Raw genomic sequence first — 25830 nt, 5'->3', positions numbered from 1 at the left:
GACCGTCAACAATCTACGGTTTTTTGATTATACGCCTCTTATCATAAAGTCCCCATACGCGCTACAGAGACAACGGGACAAATACAAGGTATCGAGTGAACACTATATGGAAATCAATACATAGAAAGCATGAAAAGACAAACCACCTGAGTGATTCGGTATCCAGGGTGAAGGGGTTATCATAGAACAGTTCTGTGTGATATAATTGAAAAATCAAAGGAACGAAGCCATGAAATAAGAGCACGTCTCGGCACAGCGGGATCAGCCTGAAAAACAGTCGATAGAATCTGGAAATAGAGAACTCTTAAAAGCAATATCAAATTAAATCGATACCAACACCACGATTGATAAATAGTCAACGTAAAACTTAAGCTCGGCGTAAAAGAAAACATATCGGTAACATTGCAATATGTATGAGTGAGGAAAATATTACATTGGTAATCATGGATAAATGATTAATATATTGCAGGAGAAGGGAGGAGGAGGAGGAATAAGGGGTGACGATGACGATAATGGGGATGAGAATGATTGTGGTGGGGGTGAAGATGACAATTCAACAATTTACTCTGCGACAAAAACCTATTCTTTTACTACCCACAAGGGGCTAAACACATAGAGGACAAACAAGGATAGACAAACGGATTAAGTCGATTAAATCGACCCCAGTGCGTAACTAGTACTTATTTAATCGACAATTCGACCTCGGCGGAATTTGAACTCAGAACGTAACGGCAGACGAAATACGGCTACGCATTTCGCCCGGCGTGCTAACCATTCTGTCATCTCGCCGCCTTCTGCGACAAAAAAACTTATTAATGATTGGGTGATATCAGCAAGATATCACCCAATTAGAAAATTAAACTAAATCTATTAATTAGGAGAAGTACATAAGTAAGAATACTTTATTTCTTCAACATGGAAGAATTTTCCATCCTCACACCGTATGTACCGATGGAACAATATAGACGGATCAAAGAACCCCTGCTGATCCTAAATATCCCAAATACAGCAATATACAAGATCCTTGAACAATGAGACTAAATTATCAAAGAAATACGCCGGAGGGTTAGAGTATACGGCCATCCGAAGGGGTCGTAGAGAGCGTAGAAGAAATCAACGAAGTAGGTAACCTTTCCACCGTAGAAGTATAAAAATCTTTGACCAAAGAACCTGTGGGAGAAATAATGGGAGTCAGAGGTCAAGTGATGTGTGGAGGTAAATAATAATTAAACCACCACAGATATACCTGTTAATTTACTGAAGAAATTACTAGTGTAGGCGCAGGAGTGGCTGTGTGGTAAGTAGCTTGCTAACCAACCACATGGTTCCGGGTTCAGTCCCACTGCGTGGCATCTTGGGCAAGTGTCTTCTGCTATAGCCCCGGGCCGACCAATGCCTCGTGAGTGGATTTGGTAGACGGAAACTGAAAGAAGCCCGTCGTTTATATGTATATATATGTATGTGCGTGTGTGTTTGTGTGTCTGTGTTTGTCCCCCTAGCATTGCTTGACAACCGATGCTGGTGTGTTTACGTCCCCGTCACTTAGCGGTTCGGCAAAAGAGACCGATAGAATAAGTACTGGGCTTACAAAGAATAAGTCCCGGGGTCGATTTGCTCGACTGAAGGTGGTGCTCCAGCATGGCCGCAGTCAAATGACTGAAACAAGTAAAAGAGAAAAGAGTAAAGAGAGTGTGCTGTAGAATAGAATCTTTAGCTGTCTACAAGGTAAATTAGATAAACAGGATGGAATAATCATGGGTGCTCCCTTAAGGCTCATGTTATCGGCATTTTACTTGGCCGCAATATAGAACAAAGTGCGTATTATATAAACCAGCCGCGTGGAAAACACACCAGTCGTAACAGACATACAGAAAGAGGTTGAAAACTGAAAGGAATCTCCACAGAATAACACCGAATTAGATTCCAACACTTATAAGAACACAGATAAAACTTCTTGCAATAGCATTTTCCTTTCTTAGCATAAATATTCGCGTAGAATACAGGTATAACAAAGCAGATATTGTGATCTGAGACTAAGGGGAAAGCGATGTACGGCAGTGGAAATCGGTTACCCAGTAGATGTTAACAAAGTTAAAAATTGCGCAGTAGATGTTAACATAATACTAAAGGTTGGTGTGGAAGAATATATCTATGTTAATTAATGAAAGATCTGTTACTACAAAACCGGACTTTAGGTCTGGGTTTATACCTGTAAAATACAGGGCTATATGGTTACTTAAGTGACTGCTTTAGCGTCGCTTATTAGGAGCTGGGTTTGCCGAAGCCTGAAGGATACGGCTAAATGAGAAATAACTGATAAAAGCATTAAATGAAACTGAGAAAGATGTAAGAACAATTCCAGATGTTTGGTCTGTAATTAAAGAATATATACCCCTATATAGACATACAAACATATTATTCGGTTTACATGCATTAGTCAACCTATACTGATCTATACATGACATGACATTCATGCTAATACACACGTATATGTGTATACATCCATACATATTTACATTAAATGCATAGAAAAAAATGGGGGAGAAAGCAGAGGGGTAGGCGAAAAGAACAGGAAAGAAATATGTTACATATTTCCTGGTGATTACTAAAACAGTTTTTTTTTTTAATAAAAATTAACTAATTATCCTCTCCTTCCCAAATCTAAAGAAGAAATAAAATAAATAGAGCAGAAAAGTTGGAACGGAAGCTGAAGGGAAGAACATTTTCAAAATAGAAAATAACTTGTTTCTTTTACGCATGCAAAAATATGCATTCATGTTTCACTATTTCACATCCGTTTCACTTTGAAGGTGAAATTTATGCTTTCCTATGTTTTTTTTTAATGCGATTTGATCGAATCTCACCCTCAAAATCCTACGAATCCACACATTTAGGCTTTAGGCATCAGGTTTATGGAAAAGGTTGATGAAATAAAATTAATTTTTATGTACACTTTAAAAAATTTTCGAACGTCGGACGACACACTGACGTTTTTTGGAAATGCTCGACGTTTTAAAAGACATTCCAGCTGTGACTCTCCGTTTTTTTTTTTTTACACAATTGCAATTTATTGCGCTCCTTTTACACGAGACTTTCTTTCCTCGTAACATTTTTAAATATGTGTGTGTGTGTGTGTGTGTACAAGGGGCGATAGATAAATTGTCGTTATTTTATATTTTTAATTTCGTGCATGCGCATTGTTTGTTTTTGATGTTGTCGACTGCACGGTATAGTAGGGGCAGTTGGGCACCATCTGTGAGAAAAACAGTATAATGACGCAGTTTAATCTGCCAGAAATTTGGAAATGACATGCTGTACTGCTTGGCATTCGGCCGGAAGCTCCAATACGAATAGTTAAGAGTGTTTAGGTGTCAAACTTAGGACAGCGCAGAGGGTTCGGAAAGAGTTGGATGAGTCTAATGGTGATTACGAAGGCACGACAGCTCGGAAAACTCACTCTGGTCGTTCGGATAAGAAAAGAGCTCCTGAATTTGTTGGTGAGATCCAAGTCATGATTAACAACGATCCCTCCAAGTCAGTCAGGTCCATCGCCAGGGACATGGGATTGTCTGAGTTTCCTATCAGGCAGGTAGTACATGAAGACATTCGGTATTTCCCATACAAGATGAGAAAGGGCCAATTTTTATCCCAAGCCACCAAGAACAAGAGAAAAGACCGCACTACGAAGCTTTTGACCAAACTCAAGCATCCCCTCCAACCGAACATGTTTTGGTTTTTCTCAAACGAGAAAAAATTCCGTCAAGATCAGATGGCGAACACACGGAACAACTGTTGGCTTGCCGTGTCCCTAAAACATAAAAAATCAAACATCCAGTCAACATCATGGTGTTTGGAGTGATCATTAGTGATGGCGACGTTATGCCTCCATTCATCTTCCCACACAACCTCACACTCAACACGGATGCCGACATGAAGTAGCTGGGGGAGGTAGTGCTGTCCTGGGTCAAGAGGGTGGCTGCTGGAAGACCTTGTGTCTGGCAACAGGACGACTCTGCACCATACCACACAAGCAGGAGAACCCTGTCATGGCTGTTAGGCAAATTCTGCGACCACATCACCCCTAACATCTGGCCACCTAACTCCCCAGACTTGCAATCTCTTTGATTATTATGTATAGGGCGCAGTTGAGCGAAAGATCAACAAAACTCAAAGATTATGGCAACATTCACCACTAAATGAGGAGACCGTCCAGAAGAGTTGCAGGAGAAACCGAAGTCATCTGAAGGCTGTGGTTGAAGCCAAGGACCATTTTATTAAATAAATTTATTCTTTGGTATTTCAAGATATTTTTTATGGAATTTTGGTGACAACATCTATTAAAACCGAGATATCAGTGTTATTTTCATTTTTGCATAATTTAGACGACAGTTTATTCACCGCATCCTATATATATATATGTGTGTGTGTGTGTGTGTGTGTGTATAGATAGATAGATAGATAGATAGATAGATAGATAGATAGATAGATAGATAGATATTCGAATGTAAGGCGGCGAGCTGGCAGAATCGTTAGCAGGTCGGACAAAAAGCTCAGCGGCATCTCCTCCGTCTTTATGTTGTAAGTTCAAATTCCCCCGAGGTCAACTTTGCCTTCCAAGGTCGATAAAATAAGCACCAGTTGAGCACTGAGGTCGGTGTATTCGACTCGACCCCTCCCTGGAAATCTCTGTCTTTCGGCCAAAATTTGAACCCAATATGCATCTTTTTACAAAGTCAGTCAATTTATTTTGCATTAAATTATCCTGTTTTGGAATTTAAAGTCCACGATGTCTCACAACAGGGGCACAGGTTTAGAAGCACACTTAGTAACTACGTGGTTTCGGGTTCAAACTCACTGCATGGCAACTTAGGTGAGTGTCTTCTCCTATAACCTCCTCGAGCCGACCAATACCTTGTGAAGGAATTTTGATGACGGAAACTGAAATAAGTACAGCGGATAAATATATATAGATGGGTGTGTATGTGTGCGTGTGTGTTTGTATTTACTCACCATCTCTACTTTACAACCGGTGTTGGTTTGTTCACGCCCCTATAACTTGTCGGTTAGACAATAGAGTTCGATAGATTAATTAGCAGATTTAAACAAGTTCTGGAATTGATTTTTTCTATTAAAACCCTTCAAGGCAGTGCCCCAGCTTGGCCTTAGTGCAATGACAGAAGCAAGAAAAAGAGAAAAAAGACACCCCTTTGGCAACAGTATAATACAACCCAGGTAACACTTAGATAGAACAACATCCAACCAACATCGGGAAACATCAGTTGGTGCTGTAGAAATTCACACAAAACTTAAAAGGCACAACAAAGGTTCGATTTTGGCAAAGACCAGCAATTTTGAACAGAGGAGTACTTGTTGATATTATTGATTTTAGTCATTCGCAGGTATTTTATTTTATCGATCCCGAAAAAAAGGAATGGCACTATTAATTGACTTCGAAGGTATTTGAACTCAGAACGAAAGAACCGGAAGAAAATCCGCAAAGTGTTTTATTTTTTATATTAAAACCCACCGCTTCCATAATAATAATAATAATAATAATAATAATAATAATAATACTACTACTACTACTACTACTACTACTACTACTACTAGTATAATAATAATAATAATAATGATGATGAGAAGAGCATTGTCGATGTGAGAACTATTACTACCCATGTATTTTAATTTAACTTTAAAAAAAAAAATGAACGAACTATTGAGTTTAGTTTAATGGCCTACCAATGTATACTATGAGTTTCTTTGCCCTAGGAGTCGGGAAGACACTCGGCAAGAAATGGAAGCAAATTTGAAAGAAGAAAATAATAATAATAATAATAATAATAATAATAATAATAATAAAAATAATAATAATAATAATAATAAATATAGTAATAATAGGCGCATTAGGTATGATAAAAAATATTCAGACAAATACATAACAAAAACACCAGGACTTACAAACATATATAACATACAGAAAATTGCACTACTGAGCACTGCACACATCCTACACAAAACACTCTCAATACAGTAACCATCGGAGCATCGCAACAAACCACAGCACATACCCAAGGCACACAGAGCTGCGCTCGGTAGTGACGTGAAAGCACGCTATAAAAATAAAACTATTGAATAATAATAATAATTTCTTCTATAATCACGTGGCCTGAAATTTTTCAGGGTGATTCCATTATTTGACAGGTAATTATTTGGTCGCCTTCGAATGGGTGAAAGGCAGAGACGGCCTTGGCAGAGCTGGAACTCGGTACATACAGCTGGAAGAATTACCGTTCAGTATTTTGTCCGGTACTCTAACGTTTCAGCCAAATCGCTACCTAAACAACAATGTCAACAATCTTTTCTACAATAGGCAGAATGAGTCGATTAGATCGACTCCAGTGTGTAACTGGTACTTATTTCATCGGCGGTGAGTTGGCAGAATCGTTAGCACGCCGGGCGAAATGCTTAGTGGTATTTCGTCTGCCGCAACGTTCTGAGTTCAAATTCCGCCGAGGTCGACTTTGCCTTTCATCCTTTCGGGGTCGATAAATCAAGTACCAGTTACGCACTGGGGTCGATGTAATCGACTTAATACCTATGTCTGTCCTTGTTTGTCCTCTCTGTGTTTAGCCCCTTGTGGGTAGTAAAGAAATAGGTACTTATTTCATCGACCCCGAAAGGCTGAAAAGCAAAGCCTACTTCGGCAAAATTTGAACCCAGAAGAAATGCCGCGATGCATCGACGGCAGCGTGGTGCTGGCAGAGACGTTAGCAAAAGGCTTTGCGGTCTTTCGCCCGTCTTTACGGCTGTGAGTTCAAACCCCGCCGAGGTTGACTTTGTTTTTTATCCTTTCGCGGTCGATAAAATAAGTACCAGTTGAGTACTGAGGTCGATGCAACTGACTTAATCCTAATCCCGGAATTGCTGGCCTTGTGCCAAAATCTGAAACCAATGTTGTTGGTGTTTATTGAAATGAGGAGAGGCTTTGAAAAATGCTTTGCTATTTTTTTCATTTATATTCGAATCATTATATTATTTTAGCGTTTTCTCATTAAGTATTAATCATTAACAAAATAATTAAAAAGGGAACCGTCGGACTGAGAGAAGAGACAATATTCCAATATTCCGTCTAATTTCCTGCTTTTCTTTTCCATTTTTTCTTTTTTTTAAACGAAGTTCATTATTATCATTCTTAATTATCATTAATCATTCATATCATTATTATTATTATTATTATTATTATTATTATTATTATTATTATTATTATTAATAGCATCATCGTCACGGTTATCTTTGTTGTCTTGCCAAATAATGAAAATATTTAAATCCAGTTTTCGCAACATATTTCCAAATGTTGTAATAATTTGTATAAAAGCAATAGTTTGTTGTTGTTGTTTTTTTAGTCAGTTACATTATTTGCTAATTAACAACTAATTAAATGTGTCTAATTATTCGGGTGGTGTGCTCAGAATGGAACAGTATCCTAAAACGTTGGACTCATCGTAGCAATTATTTTTCCAGTCGTATCGTCGTTCACTGATTGTTCTGTGGACAAAGTTATTCCTGTCATCATCTTCGCTCGACAAAATCTCCATCTCAAGGTTGCAATCCAGTGCCGGTGGCTGGTTCTCCGCATTGCAATAGATCATTAAACCAATAACATTGGCCACAACTTGAAGAAAGAAAGCCATCAAAGATGTGATGCCGATCAAGAATAACTGCCAATTTCCAAAAGCGTTTCGTATTATTTCGCTACAGCCATTTATATTCCAAACCATATTTTCATTTATCATTTTAGTCAAAGTTTTCGAGAAAGCATTTTTACTACACACGTCAATGTCACGGTTGGAACAGCAACTAAATGGTGGGATAATAACTTTCTTTTTGTAGGTGTTCTGGGTCCGATGAGATAATAAAATCCAGTCGGAATATCCTACATCCCCACAACAGCTGTAGTATATCTGCAATTTATCGAGGGTATTTTTCATAGAAGAATCCACACTATAATGCTTCATGGCGTATACAAGAATACTGCCGGTATTTTCCATGATGTACAAGCGATGAATGATACAGACCACGAAAATCGCCAAATATCCAAGGCTGAACGTGAGGCAGAGTAAAACGAAAACGAAATACTGCTTCGTCTTTTTCTTGTTTGAATCCAAATTCGAAGTTTTCGGTATCACTGAAAACCCCCAGAGTAAAAGACAGCTATTCACGAAATTAAATCCTATAATAAAGCTAGCTGTTTGTACAAGAGAGAGCGGCGGCTGCGGGTCACTGTTACGAAACAAGGGTTCGAATTTATCAAGAGATACAAGGAGTAGATTCACACTAACCGCAATGATGACGATACTGTAGATCAATAGAATAAGGCATAGGATGATATAGATGTAAACGATCGCATATTTCCTGTTGGCCTGGGTTTTTTTCTGCTTTGGACACATCGTCGACAAATTTCTCCAAGCGAAAAACTGGTTTTAATTATCGCTGTTTTTCGTTTTGTCGTTCACAATTGTGTTTCTATGTCTCTGCTTTTGTTTTCTCTCATTATGTCCGTTAATGATTTGGCAGCGTTTTGCTGACGTACAATCGAATACTGACACGAAGTCACTGCCTCCTCTTCCGCCTCCTCCTCCTCGTCGTCGACGTCGTCCTTTTACAGACTTCTATTGTGTTAGTTTCATTCTCTCTTTCTACACTTCTCTCTCTCTCTCTCTCTCACCTCTCTCTCTCCCCTCACTTATCCCTATCTATCTGTCTATCTATCTATCCATCTATCTATCCATCTATCTATCTATCTATCTATCTATCTATCTATCTATCTATCTATCTATCTATCTATCTATCTATCTATCTATCTACCTATCTATCTGTCTGTGTTTCTTATTTACATTTGGAATAAAAGAGAATATCCGACTAGAGAAAGGAAAGTGTGGACCAGCGGAACATTTTCCTATCGAAGTCGGATGTAGAGGGTTTGTTGGACACAGCGTGAGACGACTGTTGCTATCGATAGGCTTAACTCATCGTAAAGTCAATACCACCATGACTGATATCCAATCTACAGTGGAGAAGGCTAGCCACTGGATTTGGTTAAAAAGAGACAATGAGCGATGGCTAGAAGGATATTGAGTTCTTCATAACCAGCTGATCTAGCAAGCGGGGCCTCATATCAGTGGGGGTCGGGGCGGTGTGCATTGATGCCGTCGAGAGGTAGGCCCCGAAACGGCGCGCATTCTCTCCTGATGACCCCATACACTTGCTAGCTTCCGGTATACGGAGCTTTTAATTGGTAGCACTTGCAAGACATGCCAGGAAAACAACAGATTTTGTTTGTGAGTGTTTGTGTGTGTGTACAAGTGTGTGTATGAATATGTATACACAGACACACACATATACATATATACACATACATATATATATATACAAACACATATACATATGCATATATATATATGCTCACACACATAAATATGAATGTATGTACATATATACGTGTGTGTGTGTGTATGTGTGTGTGTGTGTGTGTGTGTGTGTGTGTGTGTGTGGTGTGTGTGTGTGTGTGTGTGTGTGTGAAATAAACATCAGAGATGTTTTGCCCCAAGCAGTGACTGCAGGAACTTTTCAGAGGTTTTTCACGCTCTTCTAAGTCCAGTGCAATGCTGGGAACCCTTCCATATCGTCAGCCGGTATCTCAGGGTCACAAGCGTTTCGACCCTTAGCCTGTTCGCTTCGCCAGAGTAAGGCAGCGAGGAGTGAACTAGTCTTCACCCTTGGAAGAAGTTCAGTTGCGGTCTCATATCTAACACACATACACCCACATACCCACCCACACACACACACCCATACCCACACACACACACCCATACCCCCCACACACACACATGCGCACGCGCACACACACACACACACACACACACACACAAACACACACATCTTTCATCTCTGATTTGTTTCAGTTAATTGACGTGCTTCTTAAGTTTCTGCCTACCAAATCCACTTACAAAGGTTTGGTCGGCCCAAGGTTATAGTAGACATTTGCCCAATGTGTCACGTAGTGGGACTGAACCCAGAACTGTGTGGTAGAGAAGCAAACTTCTAACCACACAACCACGCCTGCACTTATACACACGCACACACATATACATGCATACACATACACACACATATATGTATAAAAATTTTTGCGTTATGAGATAAAAAAAACCAAGGCTGTGTAGATAATAGAACATTTATATTTATAGATAGACCTATCTATAAATGCTCTAATATCTATACAGCCTTGGTTATTTTTATCTCACTACGCAAAAATTCTTATATTCACACGCTGAACCCCTTATTCGCATAATCACCAAACCTGGAACTTAACTATGATCTGTCTATAGCACTTATTCAGCATTACCTGACACCTTTGGGTCTCAATGACACCATTATCTCTTGTAACCTATACATATATAGGAGTGGCTGTGTGGTAAGTAGCTTGCTAACCAACCACATGGTTCCGGGTTCAGTTCCACTGCGTGGTATCTTAAGCAAGTGTCTTCTGCTACAACCTCTGGCCGACCAATGCCTTGTGAGTGGATTTGGTAGACGGAAACTGAAAGAAGCCTGTCGTATATATGTATTTATATATATGCGTGCGTGTGTGTGTGCGTCTGTGTTTGTCCCCCTAGCATTGCTTGACAACCGATGCTGGTGTGTTTACGTCCCCGTCACTTAGCGGTTCGGCAAAAGAGACCGATTGAATAAGTACTGGGCTTACAAAGAATAAGTTCCGGGGTCGATTTGCTCGACTAAAGGTGGTGCTCCAGCATGGCCGCAGTCAAATGACTGAAATATGTAAAAGAGTAAAAGAGTATATATATATATATATATATATATATATATACCTACATGTATGCATGTTTAACGCTCATTTAGCCAATTTTAACTCTAGTCGGATCCATTATTTTGGCAGAATCGTTAGCACACCGGGCGAAATGCCTTGCGGTATTTCGTCTGCCGCTACGTTCTGAGTTCAAATTCCGCCGAGGTCGTCTTCGCCTTTCATCTTTTCGGTGTCGATAAATTAAGTACCAGTTACGCACTGGGGTCGATGTAATCGACTTAATCCGTTTGTCTGTCCTTGTTTGTCTCCTCTGTGTTTAGCCCCTTGTCGGCAATAAAGAAATAGGTATTGCGTCTGTCTTTATGTTCTGAGTTCAAATTCCGCCGAGGTCGACTTCGCCTTTCATCCTTTCGGGGTCGATAAATTAAGTACCAGTTACGCACTGGGGTCAATGGAATCGACTTAATCCTTTGTCTGTCCTTGTTTGTCCTCTCTGTGTTTAGCCCCTTGTGGGTAGTAAAGAAATAGGTATTTCGTCTGTCTTTACGTTCTGAGTTCAAATTCCGCCGAGGTCGACTTTGCCTTTCATCCTTTCGGGGTCGATAAATTAAGTACCAGTTACGCACTGGGGTCGATGGAATCGACTTAATCCCTTTGTCTGTCCTTGTTTGTCCCCTCTGTGTTTAGCCCCTTGTGGGTAGTAAAGAAATATATATATTTAACGTGCGCGCGTGTGCGTAAGAGAGAAAGACGGCGAAAGAGAACGAGAGAACGAGAGAGGGAGAGAGAGAGAGGATTTTTCGGTTCACGTTTTGGCATTCTAACCTTCGTTTATTGTTCCGTTCTTTGAAATTGTTTGATTCCGTCAAACACGATCCTCGTCCTCGACTTTCATTTCTATCGAACACGCTCACCCAGGCTCTCAACTCTGCTCCCAATATTCTTTTATTGTTTTATTCTATTACTTGTTTTACTTGTTTCAGTCAGTTGACTGCGGCCATGCTGGAGCACCGCTTTAAAGGGGTTTTGTCGAACTAATCGACAATCCCCACCACCACCACCGCCGACTTATTCCTTGTAAGTCTAGTACTTATTCTATCGGTGTCTTTTGCCGAACTGCTAAGTTACGACGACGAAAACACGCCAGCATCAGTTGTCAAGTGATGGTGTGTGTGGGGCGAATACAAACACACACATACACACACACACTCACACACACACACACACACACACACACACACACAACACACACACATATATATATATATATATATATATATATACCTACATGTATGCATGTTTAACGCTCATTTAGCCAATTTTAACTCTAGTCGGATCCATTATTTTGGCAGAATCGTTAGCACACCGGGCGAAATGCCTTGCGGTATTTCGTCTGCCGCTACGTTCTGAGTTCAAATTCCGCCGAGGTCGTCTTCGCCTTTCATCTTTTCGGTGTCGATAAATTAAGTACCAGTTACGCACTGGGGTCGATGTAATCGACTTAATCCGTTTGTCTGTCCTTGTTTGTCTCCTCTGTGTTTAGCCCCTTGTCGGCAATAAAGAAATAGGTATTGCGTCTGTCTTTATGTTCTGAGTTCAAATTCCGCCGAGGTCGACTTCGCCTTTCATCCTTTCGGGGTCGATAAATTAAGTACCAGTTACGCACTGGGGTCAATGGAATCGACTTAATCCCTTTGTCTGTCCTTGTTTGTCCTCTCTGTGTTTAGCCCCTTGTGGGTAGTAAAGAAATAGGTATTTCGTCTGTCTTTACGTTCTGAGTTCAAATTCCGCCGAGGTCGACTTTGCCTTTCATCCTTTCGGGGTCGATAAATTAAGTACCAGTTACGCACTGGGGTCGATGGAATCGACTTAATCCCTTTGTCTGTCCTTGTTTGTCCCCTCTGTGTTTAGCCCCTTGTGGGTAGTAAAGAAATATATATATTTAACGTGCGCGCGTGTGCGTAAGAGAGAAAGACGGCGAAAGAGAACGAGAGAACGAGAGAGGGAGAGAGAGAGAGGATTTTTCGGTTCACGTTTTGGCATTCTAACCTTCGTTTATTGTTCCGTTCTTTGAAATTGTTTGATTCCGTCAAACACGATCCTCGTCCTCGACTTTCATTTCTATCGAACACGCTCACCCAGGCTCTCAACTCTGCTCCCAATATTCTTTTATTGTTTTATTCTATTACTTGTTTTACTTGTTTCAGTCAGTTGACTGCGGCCATGCTGGAGCACCGCTTTAAAGGGGTTTTGTCGAACTAATCGACAATCCCCACCACCACCACCGCCGACTTATTCCTTGTAAGTCTAGTACTTATTCTATCGGTGTCTTTTGCCGAACTGCTAAGTTACGACGACGAAAACACGCCAGCATCAGTTGTCAAGTGATGGTGTGTGTGGGGCGAATACAAACACACACATACACACACACACTCACACACACACACACACACACACACACACACACACACACACATATATATATATATATATATATACATATGACAGGCTTCTTTCAGTTTCCGCCTACCAGAAAGCCTTGGTCGACCTGAGGCTATAGTATGAGACACTTGCCCAAGGTACCACACAATCAAACTGAAACCAGAACCATGGGCTTGGGAAGCAAGCTTCTTACCACGCAGCCACACCTGCGCCAAGTAGACGAACGTTCCAAGGATAGGGTGGATAGACAACCGGAAAGTATAGGATATGGTTATTCATTCATGTTAAATGGAATTGCTTGAAAATATTTGTAATTGTACGGAAAATCGTGAATTTACTGAGCGGATGCATGAATGGATGGAGCACTGAAGTCAGATCGGGAAAGCAAAGGTCAGGCTGTAGCAGCATCAAACGTTTCTTTTTTTATTGTGTGCGATGTCGTCTCTTTGAATTTTGAGAAAAACGAAAGATGAGTATGATTTCAAGGGAAGCAAAACTCAATCGTCTCCTCTTTCTGGTCAATACAAAGCTTTATGGTCGAGCTGAAAACCAGCGAAATTTACCGATTCAAACGATGCATCGCTCCAGTGCAAAGATCAGCGTTGAATATGAGTTAAAAAGTGTGGAGGGCTGATTACAAAGAGAGTTAAAGTACAACAGGGATTAGCAATGACGGGAGGGGCAATGAAGAGATTGGGCAAAGAAGGATAAAGGTATCGAGACATATAGGCGCAGGAGTGGATGTGTGGTAAGTAGCTTGCTTACCAACCACATGGTTCCGGGTTCAATCCCACTGCGTAGCATCTTGGGCAAGTGTCTTCTGCTATAGCCCCGGGCCGACCAATGCCTTGTGAGTGGATTTGGTAGACGGAAACTGAAAGAAGCCTGTCGTATATATGTATATATATATATATATGTGTGTGTATATGTTTGTGTGTCTGTGTTTGTCCCCCCACCATCGCTTGACAACCGATGCTGGTGTGTTTACGTTCCCGTCACTTAGCGGTTCGGCAAAAAGAGACCGATTGAATAAGTACTGGGCTTACAAAGAATAAGTCCTGGTGTCGATTTGCTAGACTAAAGGCAGTGCTCCAGCATGGCTGCAGTCAAATGACTGAAACAAGTAAAAGAGTAAAAGAGAGTATATTGGAAGACGAACTGGGCTGAAATTGATTTTGAAAACTAAATTGAATAGGAAGACTAAACGTTTCTATGGGTTTTAATTCTCAATATATGCTGAGAGTGTTACAATACTTACTAATGACATACGAAGGCCCGTATATTTTACAATACACAATGAAATCAAACCAATATTGAATCCTCTACACGGTCGTTAGTTATGCTAGAAATAATAGCTATATGTCACTCACAACACAGCAATCAGTGGTGGCCAGCATCTTATATTCGATGGGCCAATTTTGTTCACATACTGGTTCAAATGTGCCTTACAGATGTTTTACTCAATTCATTGATATAAATGTATTTACCGTTTTTACATTATGTAATTAATATTTCATTAATTGCTCTGTAGGAATAAGCATTTTCGGTTTAGCTCAGAACATCCGGCATATTTGCCACTGAGGAGACCAAATCAGGTTGAAACATCGATGCCTGACGATCCACCAGAGTTCTGGACAAAGCCCCGTGTTTCTAACACACAAGACTCTTGAAGGAGTTTCTCTGACTCATTAATATTAAAGCAAGTACCGCCCAACGCTTGAATACACGTTAGAAGTTATACAGACCTATATTTTAATCTAAAACTGTTTTAAGCGCGTATGTTACTTTAATATCAGCCTGACTAGCTTCGCACTAATCAGCAAATTTTTTGCTTACTGATTTCTTTACCAGAATAAGCATTTTCGCTTTAGCTCTGATCGTCCGAGATGTTTGTCACGGGGGGCTAAATCAGGTCGAAACACAATGTCTAACAATTCGCCAACGTTCCGAGCAATACCCCATATAATTTTTTTTACACACAAATCTTGTTAAGATGTTTGTTTAAGACAGATTAGTACAGTTAGTGCTATTACGCATTTGTATACACATAATACATGTTATACACACCGGAATTTTAATCTAAGAGTTCTTTAAGTGTCTGTATTAATTTAAGCAACCTAGGCATTAATTTAATGAAACTTTTGGATCCGTTTGGTTCCGCAAAGCTTTTAATATTTGGAGCTAAATTTGTTGCTGAGAGTATGTGAGAATTCTACAAAGTTATATCAAGAATCCCTGACTCTCTCATTTTGATTTTTGTCAATTTCTTGGATGGAATCTTTTTCCACATCTGTACATCGTTGTCGTTCCGAAATCACAGATGTAACAGAAAAAACACTCTTATTTCTGAAAAAATGTTCAAAGGTTAAATAAATACCAACCATTAACGGTGTCAGTCATATTTGAAAGTGAAGGAAGCCTTTTAAAAGTAGATTTTCAATAAGGAATTTGTTTTCAAATCAGTAAGATTACATTTATATGTTTTCAGGATTTTCTTTCTTCATGTTAAACTTGACGGCAATATATCAGAAAAAGAAAAGTGCAAACGTACGCTTGCCATAGAGAAATACGCAGTTAAGAAAAATTAACCCTTCACGATGAGAAAGTTGGAGAAGAAAGGTGACTCTGTGAATCCAAATCAGACTTCTTCTGAGCACACACGACGAGTAGGAATCAAATTCACAACAGTTTTACAGCAATTCTGGGGGAAGGGAAGTACTCAACTGGGAGGTATTTAACCGAACCCGAAAGGATGAAAGTGAATTGACTGCGGCTGAATTTGAACTCGAATCGTAAAGAGTAGAAAGAAATGACACTAACCATTTTCTTTGACGTGCTAACGATTCTGCCACGTCGTCGCCCAATAATAATAATAATAATAATAATAATAATAATAATAATAATAATAATAATAATAATAATAATAATAATAATAATAATAATAATAATAATAATATAATAATAATAATAAGAAGAAGAAGAAGAAGAAGAAGAAGAAGAAGAAGAAGAAGAAGAAGAAGAAGAAGAAGAAGAAGAAGAAGAAGATGATTCGATAACTGGAGCAACAAAACCAAGAGCAAACAAGTTGGCCAATGACTCTAGTAGTGACCCGACCGTTCTTACATTGTTCTTCATATTGTGACCAGTGAGTGTAGACAGATCTGAGCCGAAGCAATTCTTTGCCTCCCGTGCACTTTATGCTGTTATAGAAGACTATAACAGTCTGTCACTTCGTCCGATTTTCGATCTTCTAGAAGTGTTGACATTTTTCTCAGATTTCTTTTGAATTCATGGTCGAACTTTCAGATTTCGAAGCTGTTTCAAAGCCCTTGGGAGTATGTTCATCAGACAAAGAAGACGTTTTCATTAAAGCAAACACAATGTTTAGAAAATAAAACGAAACTATCCAACGACAAAACCTATTGAGACAGAGTGTCTTCGCTCTCACGAGGAAGGACTTCGTCCGACATATTGAGGACTCTTCTATCGGTGTACGAACCTAAGACATTTGAAACTCATCTGCTTGCATGTGAGTTTATCTGCAAACTTAGGGCACGTGTTTGCGTTTATACGGATCTGTGTGTTATTGTAAATATTTGACATCATGTAAAAGTAATTTGTTATGCAAACTTATTATATTCATGGACACATCTTTGAGATAACTCGTGATATTTTAAAAACCTTATCTCTTCTTTTCATGTTTTTCACCCTTTAAACTCAGAAATACATTCATTATTACATTTTTGACATTTCTGGTTAGTTTTCAGCTGAAAACACTCCATGTCTCTGTATAGAATCATTTTACCTAAAAGTCCGTCTACAAAATAATCCATTTAATTCCTTCTCTTGTGAAAACCTTAAACCAAACAGGTAAAGCATTTTCTTCTTTCTATTTACTTTGTTCATAATGAAATGCCTATTTCATCATCTTTATCGTTTGATAGTATCATCAGAATGTTTCTTTTTTTTAAATGAAGTAATATATATTTTCCGATTTAATGGTTTCATATATTTTAAATTTATATCTACATCGCATTTTTGTTAGTCTATTTTACAAAGTGTTTTCAGAGTTTGTTCAGACATGATACATACATGACCTTCGGCAGAATTTTATTCAAATGTATTTGTAATTTTAGTTTGTGTTTAGTACTTGAAAGAATTAATATCATTTGAACAAGAATACCGTAACATATCCGTGCATTCACCAATAGACAGCTCAAAGGCAAATATATATTAAATAATATATTGTGCCCTCGTGCAATGAAGTTAACGCTTGTGGGCCGTGTTTTACTGTTTAACCTCTTATTTAATGTTACTGATGAAGGTTATACTTCGTAAAATAATGTCTAAATCTTAACAAATTCTAGTTTAGTAATAACTAACAGAATGCTAATACGAATACAGTAATAACTTTATGATGATACTCTAATAACTGAAAATAATCCGTACAATACCCAAGTAATTTTTCACCTTTTTCGGATTTCTCTCCCTTTCGTTTTTTAATCGACAATTGATCTCACAAAGGCAATATTCTTGACAAAATCGCTTAAACGTTGGGTAAAATACCTCGAGGTATTTGCTTCAATTCTCAATGCCTTGAATTAAAATCCCACCAGTATCAGTTCATCCTTTCGGGGCCGAAGGAATGTAGTAATCCAGGGACGTAGACTGGCGGAATTGCTATAGGGTAAGATGAATCACCTGGCGGTATTTGCATCAGTTTTTGCGTTCTTACAGCAGTGCCGACAACCATACTTGTGCCAAGGGAGGCGCAATGTCCCAGTGGTTAGGGCAGCGGACTCGCGGTCATAGGATTGCGGTTTCGATTCCCAGACCGGGCGTTGTGAGTGTTTATTGAGCGAAAACACCTAAAGCTCCACGAGGGTCCGGCAGGGGATGGTGGTGATCCCTGCTGTACTCTTTCACCACAACTTTCTCTCACTCTTACTTCCTGTTTCTGTTGTACCTGTATTTCAAGGGGCCGGCCTTGTCACTCTCTGTGTCACGCTGAATATCCCCGAGAACTACGTTAAGGGTACACGTGTCTGTGGAGTGCTCAGCCACTTACACGTTAATTTCACGAGCAGGCTGTTCCGTTGATTCGGATCAACCGGAACCCTCGTCGTCGTAACCGACGGAGTGCTTCCACTTGTGCCAAGCTGCATCAACCAAGATGGTGGGCTTTACTTTGAATCAACGATGATATTATGGGCATGGAAAAGTTGAATGCTTGTGTGATTGTCAGAACTCCTCAAAAGGTCTTGTCCAGGTTAGCACGTGTGTGTGTGTAGATCTATGGTTAAGTTTGACAGGGAAATAAATACCTCGCAGATCTTGAAGTGATAGGAATTTCTGTAATATTTCTTCAGTATGAGAGAACGCAGGAATAACAAGGCAACGATAAAAATTCAGAAACTATAAAATATCTCGGGAGGAACTCGCTTCCAGCAAATTGGACAAATGGTAATTAGTCACTTTATGCTTTTGCTTGGAGACACATAAGACACACATCGAATGAAAGATTATTTAATCGAAGCGGAGACAGAGGGGGAAAGAAAAGGAGAGAGAGAGAAAGAAAGAGAATGAGAGAGGGGGAAGAAAGAGATAAAGAGATGCGTATGTTTTTCGTGTATCCTTTTTCCCATTCAATGTTTTCTATGTGAATCTCCACACTTTGTGTGTGTGTTGGGACTGTTCCCCTCATCCGTCACCTTGATAACAAATACAAGAAATCCCCATTTATTATTGTTATTTTTATTATTATTATTATTATTATTATTATTATTATTATTATTATTATTATTATTATTATTATTTTATGTTTGACTTTTGCTTTACATTTGTACAAGTTGGCTCCCAAGTCTCACCCAGAGACCTCAAGAGACAAGTTGGAATTATTATTATTATTATATTATTATTATTATTATTATTATTATTATTATTGTTGTTGTTGTTGTTGTTGTTGTTGTTGTGTTGTTGTTGTTGTTGTTGTTGTTGTTGTTGTTGTTATCATTATTATTATCATTATCATTGATGCTGTTGTATTTTCATTTTTGATGGGAGAAACCGTTCAACGAGACCTGGTGGCAAACCACGAGGAAAGCTCTCCAAAGACCGATTCCAAACATGTGGCACTGCCAGAATCGACCACGACACCGGATGCCGTGTTCGTCATAGAAGAGGCGGTTCCGCCGATGGAAGCAGAAGTGGAAGAAACAACAATAGTTCCAGATGGAGGTTGGGGTTGGATTGTGAGCGTGGCAGCCATGTGTTGTAGTTTCATCGTCTTTGTAATTAAGGGGTCATCAGGGCTGTTTCTCATCGCCCTAATTAATAAATTTGATGAACCCGTATGGAAGTTAACTTTGGTTGGGAGCATTCTCAATGGACTCTCCCTTCTTTCAGGTGAGATTTAGTAAAACTTTTCCGTTTTTTTTTTCTTATTTTCTTATTTTCTCCTTTGATGCTTTCTAACGTCCCAGGTAACCCAGGTTTGGAAAAGGTTTCCCAGTCTAGGTTACCTGGGGCGTTAGGATTCTTCAAGGGTTCTCCTATTATTCGTCCTGAATAGATAAACAGTATACGAACTTGAATTATTTTTTTACTTTAAACTAAGAATAACAGTAGTATAATCCACATACGTATGTACCCGGCACTATTTCGTTGTACATTGTACCCACCGTAGAACTCTTTTCGATCACATCTTGATCAATAAATGTGTGTGACAGTTTATCAGAGCCAAAAGCAAAGTTTTTTTTTCGATAATTCGTGCAGTGTGTCTCATTAGATTATGCTTCACCGAGGCTCTCATCCCTTTCTGATGACTGTTCCGCCAGAATATTCTTTTAATTTTTTTATTTGTTTCAGTCTTTTGACTGCGGCCACGGTAGAGCAAATCGACCCTATGACTTATCCTTTGTAAGCCTAGTACTTATTCTATCGGTCTCTTTAGCCAAACCGCTAGGGTACGAGGACATAAACACACCAACATCGGTTGCCAAGCGATAGCGGGGGAGCAAACACACACACACACACACATACACACACATATATATATATATATACATATATACGACGGGCTTCTTTCAGTTTCCGTCTACCAAATCCACTCACAAAGCTTTAGTCGGCCCGAGGCTATAGCAGAAGACACTTGCCCAAGGTGCCACGCAGTGGGTCTGAACCCGGAACCATGTGGTTAGTAAGCAAGCTACTTACCACACAGCCACTCCTGTGCCTATGAATAGCTTAGATACCTCATGTTTTCCCCGTTTAAATATTTTGGTTTACTTTCCGAATTATTTATTCTCTGATCTATTTCAGCTCCGATTTGCAGTATGTTATTGATCTATTTTTGTCATCGGAATGTGGCCATCAGCGCAGGACTTATTGGATTTACAGGAGCCATTTTGGGGGCATTTTCCACAAGTAGCGACATGATGATAACCTGCTATGGAATACTGGGAGGTAAGATGCCATCGTCACGACAAATTTCTCTTGGTGCCGTTACACACCAGAACCATATTAATCAGAGGAAACGACACAGTACCAGTAATATCTCATGGCCTCATTTCTAAATTTGGTCACTTTGATGAAAATTGATGAAAATTGTAGCAGGAAGTCATTCCTGTACCAAACACAACTGGAAAACCTGTTACAACGGATTAAACGTTGTTAAAAACCCATTGACCGGTTGGTTGGTTGTGTTGAACCGAGTGACAGATAAATTCTGCTACTCAAAGTTATGTCAACCATAACGCAGTTTAAAATAAATATAACGATTTCATTGTTTGTGACTTCGAAGGAATAAAATATTTTCAAGGCAGATATATAACTATTTGCATTAACTTTAGTATATTACTTCTTGAATTTCCACGAAATTTTGATACAAAAAATGAGACTTATAGCCTTCCATATATTTTGCTAAGTTCTTGTCTATGTTTCATACTGTGATAGCTGCATGATTCTCAGAATCTTTATCTTACACCATTCATTTATAACAATTCCTGTATCTTTTATTGCTTTCTTTCTTGGCAGGTCTGGCCCTGGGGTTCGGGTATTTCACCGGCCAAATCATGGTAACTCTATACTTCAGCAAGAAAAGAGCAACAGCTTTGAGTATCGCCAGCTGTGGAACTGGTTTGGGTACCTGTATTGGTAACATAATGGTCGAGGAACTTCTACAGACATACGGCTTGGCAGGAACTTTGTTAATGATTGCTGGAATGATGTTTAATATGGTGGTGTGTGGGGCTCTTTACAGACCGCTGCGAACCAAAACGACGTTACGACATAGTAAGGAACACTTGAATTTTGTTTTACACATTCAATAATGGAACAGGCGTGGATGCGCGGCTAAAAAGCTTGCTCCCCAACCATGTGGTCTTTCTTACAACCCCATTGCGCGTGGGTAAGTATCTTTTACTATAACCCCGGGTCAAACAAAACCTTGCGTGCGGATTTTGTGAACGCAAACTAAATAAAAAAAGAAAGCCTATCATATATATTTCTGGATGCTGCTGCTTTATGAAGGTTCCCTATCTTGTCGTTGAAAGCTCGAAATAGGGACAACTGAAGAGGAGTTCTTTTGGTATTCTGTCCCTTACTTGTCTCTCATTTTGTGTTTACGTATTTTTCACTCGTTGGTGATGTCCTATACTTGATGCATTTTACACACACACACATATATATCATCGACTAGACTATGAGATGTTGTTATACATCGCTGGTCACAGTGCGCTTGGCATTGTTTTAACTTTTGAATGATGCCACCCGGTTGGCTGGGCGAGCAGGTCAACATTCCCCCCAGAAGGGTAGTCTGTCACAGGGGGTGACCCATTGAAAACTGAGTGAACTGGAGCAAAGTAAAACGAAATGTTTTGCACAAGAATACAATACGCAGCCGGTTTGGGAATCGAGGCCACATTTCCACGATTGTGGGTGCAACACGCCTAACCACAAGGCCAAACGCCTACACTAACATAACACTCACAAAATACCAGTCAAGTACTGGGGTCGATCTAATCGACTACTCATCTCTCCCGTCACAAGTGCTGCCCTTATACCTAAAGCTGAAACAATTATGTTAAAGGGTATTCATGAAGGTTAGATGTGTAATTAATTTGTTAATTAATCAAATGGTTAGTTGATTAATTTAATTTTCCTGTAAAATTTAATTGTTTTAGACTTTTGAAATCGAACTTTTGTTCTTTGCAGACCCAGAATATACAACAACAACCAGCGACTGGGATAGCACTGGACAGGGTATAACTAACCAAGCGTTTTGGAACTCTGAAAGTTCACTGGATGTCGTAAGTTCCACCCTAATGTGTCTATGATAAAACCAAAATTAAGCTTTGTATAGGAAGCACTCCGTCGGTTACGACGACGAGGGTTCCGGTTGATCCGATCAACGGAACAGCCTACTCGTGAAATTAACGTGTAAGTGGCTGAGCACTCCACAGACACGTGTACCCTTAACGTAGTTCTCGGTTAACGTGTAAGTGGCTGAGCACTCCACAGACACGTGTACCCTTAACGTAGTTCTCGGGGATATTCAGCGTGACACAGAGAGTGACAAGGCCGGCCCTTTGAAATACAGGTACAACAGAAACAGGAAGTAAGAGTGAGAAAAAGTTGTGGTGAAAGAGTACAGCAGGGATCACCACCACCCCCTGCCAGAGCCTGGTGGAGCTTTAGATGTTTTCACTCAATAAACACTCACAACGCCCGGTCTGGGAATTGAAACCGCGATCCTACGACCGCGAGTCCGCTGCCCTAACCACTGGGCCATTGTGCCTCCTAAGCTTTGTATAAAAAGGAAAACGGCGAGAACCTGCAGAGATAGAATGATTAAGCTCGTCCTATAGGCAATTCATCAAAACTGCTGCAGAAACGCATAAAAACACTGCTGACGATCAAACGTTGTTACCACTCGCAAAAGTTTCCTAATGGAGTAATATGAAAATATATTAAAATGTTGACAATTAATGCATCAGAATCAATTAGAAATACATCGATGGCTGTTTGGTTATAGTTTTACACAATATGTGAACCACAGCCGATGTCAGTAAGAGCCCTTCCAAGATTGGTGATTATTTAACGAAATCCTTTTGCATGCCCTTGTTTGTCCCCTCTATACCCTTGTTTGTCCCCTCTATACCCTTGTTCGTCCCCTCTATGTCCTTGTTTGTACCCTCTTGTTTGCCCCTTGTGGGCAATAAAGAAATAAGAAACGTTAGCACGCCGGGTGAAATACTTAGCGATACTTCGTCTGTCTTTACGTTCTGAGTTCAAATTCCGCCGAGGTCGACTTTGCCTTTTATCCTTTCGAGATCGATAAATTAAATACCAATTGCGATCTGGGATCGATCTAATCGATTGGCCACCCTCCCCCAAAATTTCGGGCCTTGTGCCTAGAGTAGAAAAAAATATTTCGTATTTGTTTGCTGCAGAACTGTCTAATGAATTGGCGCTTCTTGTGTCGTGTTTGTTTGAAGGATATGAACTAGTCAATCGAAGTTCAGTGTTCAAATCTAGGTTGAAATAGTTTCACTTGCGTCACTGATGGATCTGAGGAAAGGACCGAATGTCGCTATTTCCATTTTCTCCTTCCTTGAAACCGAAATGTTCCTACTTGTATTATAATGTCTTATTATTTATTTATTATTATTTTTTTTTTTTTGCAACTTATGTAGAAAGTTATTTGTCTTGTGATCGCGTAACCTTCAGTTACGAGATAAAATAAAGAAATCTTTGTGAAGAATCGCAACTGATGAGTTTCTTTTATTTCTAATTATTTCTCAGCATGGCTTTGGGCTTTATTTTGTAGCAAAACCACAATACAGACGCTAGAGTGCAAAGAAAAATATCAGAAATAAAGAAGAAGAAAAAGAAATTAACATTCAAAGAACATTGCTTAAAAATTCTTGGTGTTTCGGTTCTAAAGAATTCCAACTTCCTTTGTTTGTTAGTATCTTATTTTTTTATCTCAAGTAAGTAACAACCTTTTTGCCCTTTTATTTAATCGAAAATTCAGAAAATTCGCTCGAAAAACCATAAAATTGAGTTCCAAAATATATTAATATTTCGTGATTAACACATTTCTCTCGATTTAATTGTTAAACACACTAATTAGATGATAACAGAACAAAGAAAGGGTGGAAACAACCTGGAGATGAATTAGCTGTAATAAAATGTATATCTAAATTCAGGTTGACCTAGCCAACCCTATTTACATAGCGAATTTGGCAGCCATTCGAACTTCGTACAATATGCATTGCGGTAATAATCCTGTTACCTTGCGTTCTGAGATCAAATTTATTTTTCTTCCTTCTGGGGCTAACAAATAAAATAGTAGTCCAGAGCGATATACGTAGGTGTGGGTCTACTCAAAAATGTTGCTTAATATAGTTTATCGGAACCGTTTTTATTATGACATGAATTTTGGATAAACAGATACAACTATGTTATACGGCATTGTGGGTCGACTTATAGAAAACAAGAAAACATAGAGTGAGGGCACGACGCTATAAATGGAATAAAGGAGAAGTTCTTAGATCATGTTGAGGTGGCTAGAACTTAAAATTTCGATAGACAGATAAATAGATAATTGAATGGATAGCTAGATAAATAAATCGGCAGAAAGACAGAGCACTCCTAGTTCTACACCTTCAGTGAAAAAAAGCCATGCTGTGAAGGTTTCATAAGGCGGAAACGTTCCCGTTGGTTTTCTCCAACAGCTTCTGTTGCTGACACCGGCAAATTGAACTACATCATCGGAAAGTGTCGAAATTGTGATGATATTTGGTCAACGGCTGATGAGGAGTTGAACATTTCTCAGTCCATCATGTGAATTTTTTCCTCTTTGTTTCCTGTATATTCCTTTGTTTCTGTCTTCGATCATACTTTTATAATATGTGTCTGTGTGTAAAAATAACCTGGCACTCCGTCGGTTGCGACGACGAGGGTTCCAGTTGATCCGATCAACGGAAGTCTGCTCGCGAAATTAACGTACAAGTGGCTGAACACTCCAAAGACGCGTGTACCCTCAACGTAGTTCTCGTGGAGAATCAGCGTGACACAGAGTGTGACAAGGTTGGCCCTTTGAAACACAGGTAGAACAGAAACAAAGAGTGGGAAAAAGGGGTGACGAAAAAGTACAGCAGGGTTCGCCACCACCCCCTGCTGGAGCCTCGTGGAGCTTTAGGTGTTTTTCACTCAATAAACACTCACAACGCCCGGTCTGGGAATCGAAACCGCGATCCTACGACCACGTGTCTGCTGCCCTAACCACTGGGCCGTTGTGCCTGTACGTGTGTAAGTATATCTATATTCTAAATAATATATTTTACTTCCTCTCATGGTGGCAAACCCACTTCGCATCAGCAATAACTCTCCAACTTTGTTTTATTAGAATTAATAGTTTTTTTTTAATATTTCATTTATTTACTTTTTTACTTATTTATTTATTTATTTATTTATTTATTTATTTACTCTCTCTTACTTGTTTCAGTCATTTGACTGCGGCCATGCTGGAGCACCGCCTTTAGTCGAGCAAC

The 25830-nt window shown here is 39.4% G+C and overlaps 3 protein-coding genes across 3 annotated transcripts in view; 2 read left to right on the top strand and 1 right to left on the bottom strand.

Moving 5' to 3' along the window:
• Positions 1 to 7448: 7448 nt before the first annotated feature.
• On the bottom strand, positions 7449 to 8447 carry LOC115221550 (tetraspanin-33-like). The gene has a single exon (XM_029791750.1). The coding sequence runs from the start codon at positions 8445 to 8447 to the stop codon at positions 7449 to 7451; it is 999 nt and encodes a 332-aa protein (XP_029647610.1).
• An 8581-nt stretch (positions 8448 to 17028) lies between these two features.
• On the top strand, positions 17029 to 24152 carry LOC115221751 (monocarboxylate transporter 9-like). Its single transcript, XM_036510691.1, has 7 exons — positions 17029 to 17143; positions 18048 to 18054; positions 19326 to 19678; positions 20594 to 20737; positions 21308 to 21565; positions 22487 to 22581; positions 24077 to 24152. The coding sequence occupies exons 3-7, from the start codon at positions 19330 to 19332 to the stop codon at positions 24122 to 24124; spliced, it is 894 nt and encodes a 297-aa protein (XP_036366584.1). The 5' UTR covers positions 17029 to 17143; positions 18048 to 18054; positions 19326 to 19329; the 3' UTR covers positions 24125 to 24152.
• Positions 24134 to 25830, top strand: part of LOC115221547 (monocarboxylate transporter 12-like) — an 83807-nt gene continuing 82110 nt past the window's right edge. The window contains exon 1 of the mRNA XM_036510690.1: positions 24134 to 24264. The gene's annotated coding sequence lies outside the window, so the exon portion shown is untranslated. The remainder of the gene's footprint in view (positions 24265 to 25830) is intronic.

The sequence above is a fragment of the Octopus sinensis genome, linkage group LG18 (assembly GCF_006345805.1).
Source record: "Octopus sinensis linkage group LG18, ASM634580v1, whole genome shotgun sequence".
Lineage (NCBI taxonomy): Eukaryota > Metazoa > Mollusca > Cephalopoda > Octopoda > Octopodidae > Octopus > Octopus sinensis.
Note: the sequence above shows the minus strand (reverse complement) of the source record. Positions and strands in the feature narration are given on the sequence as shown.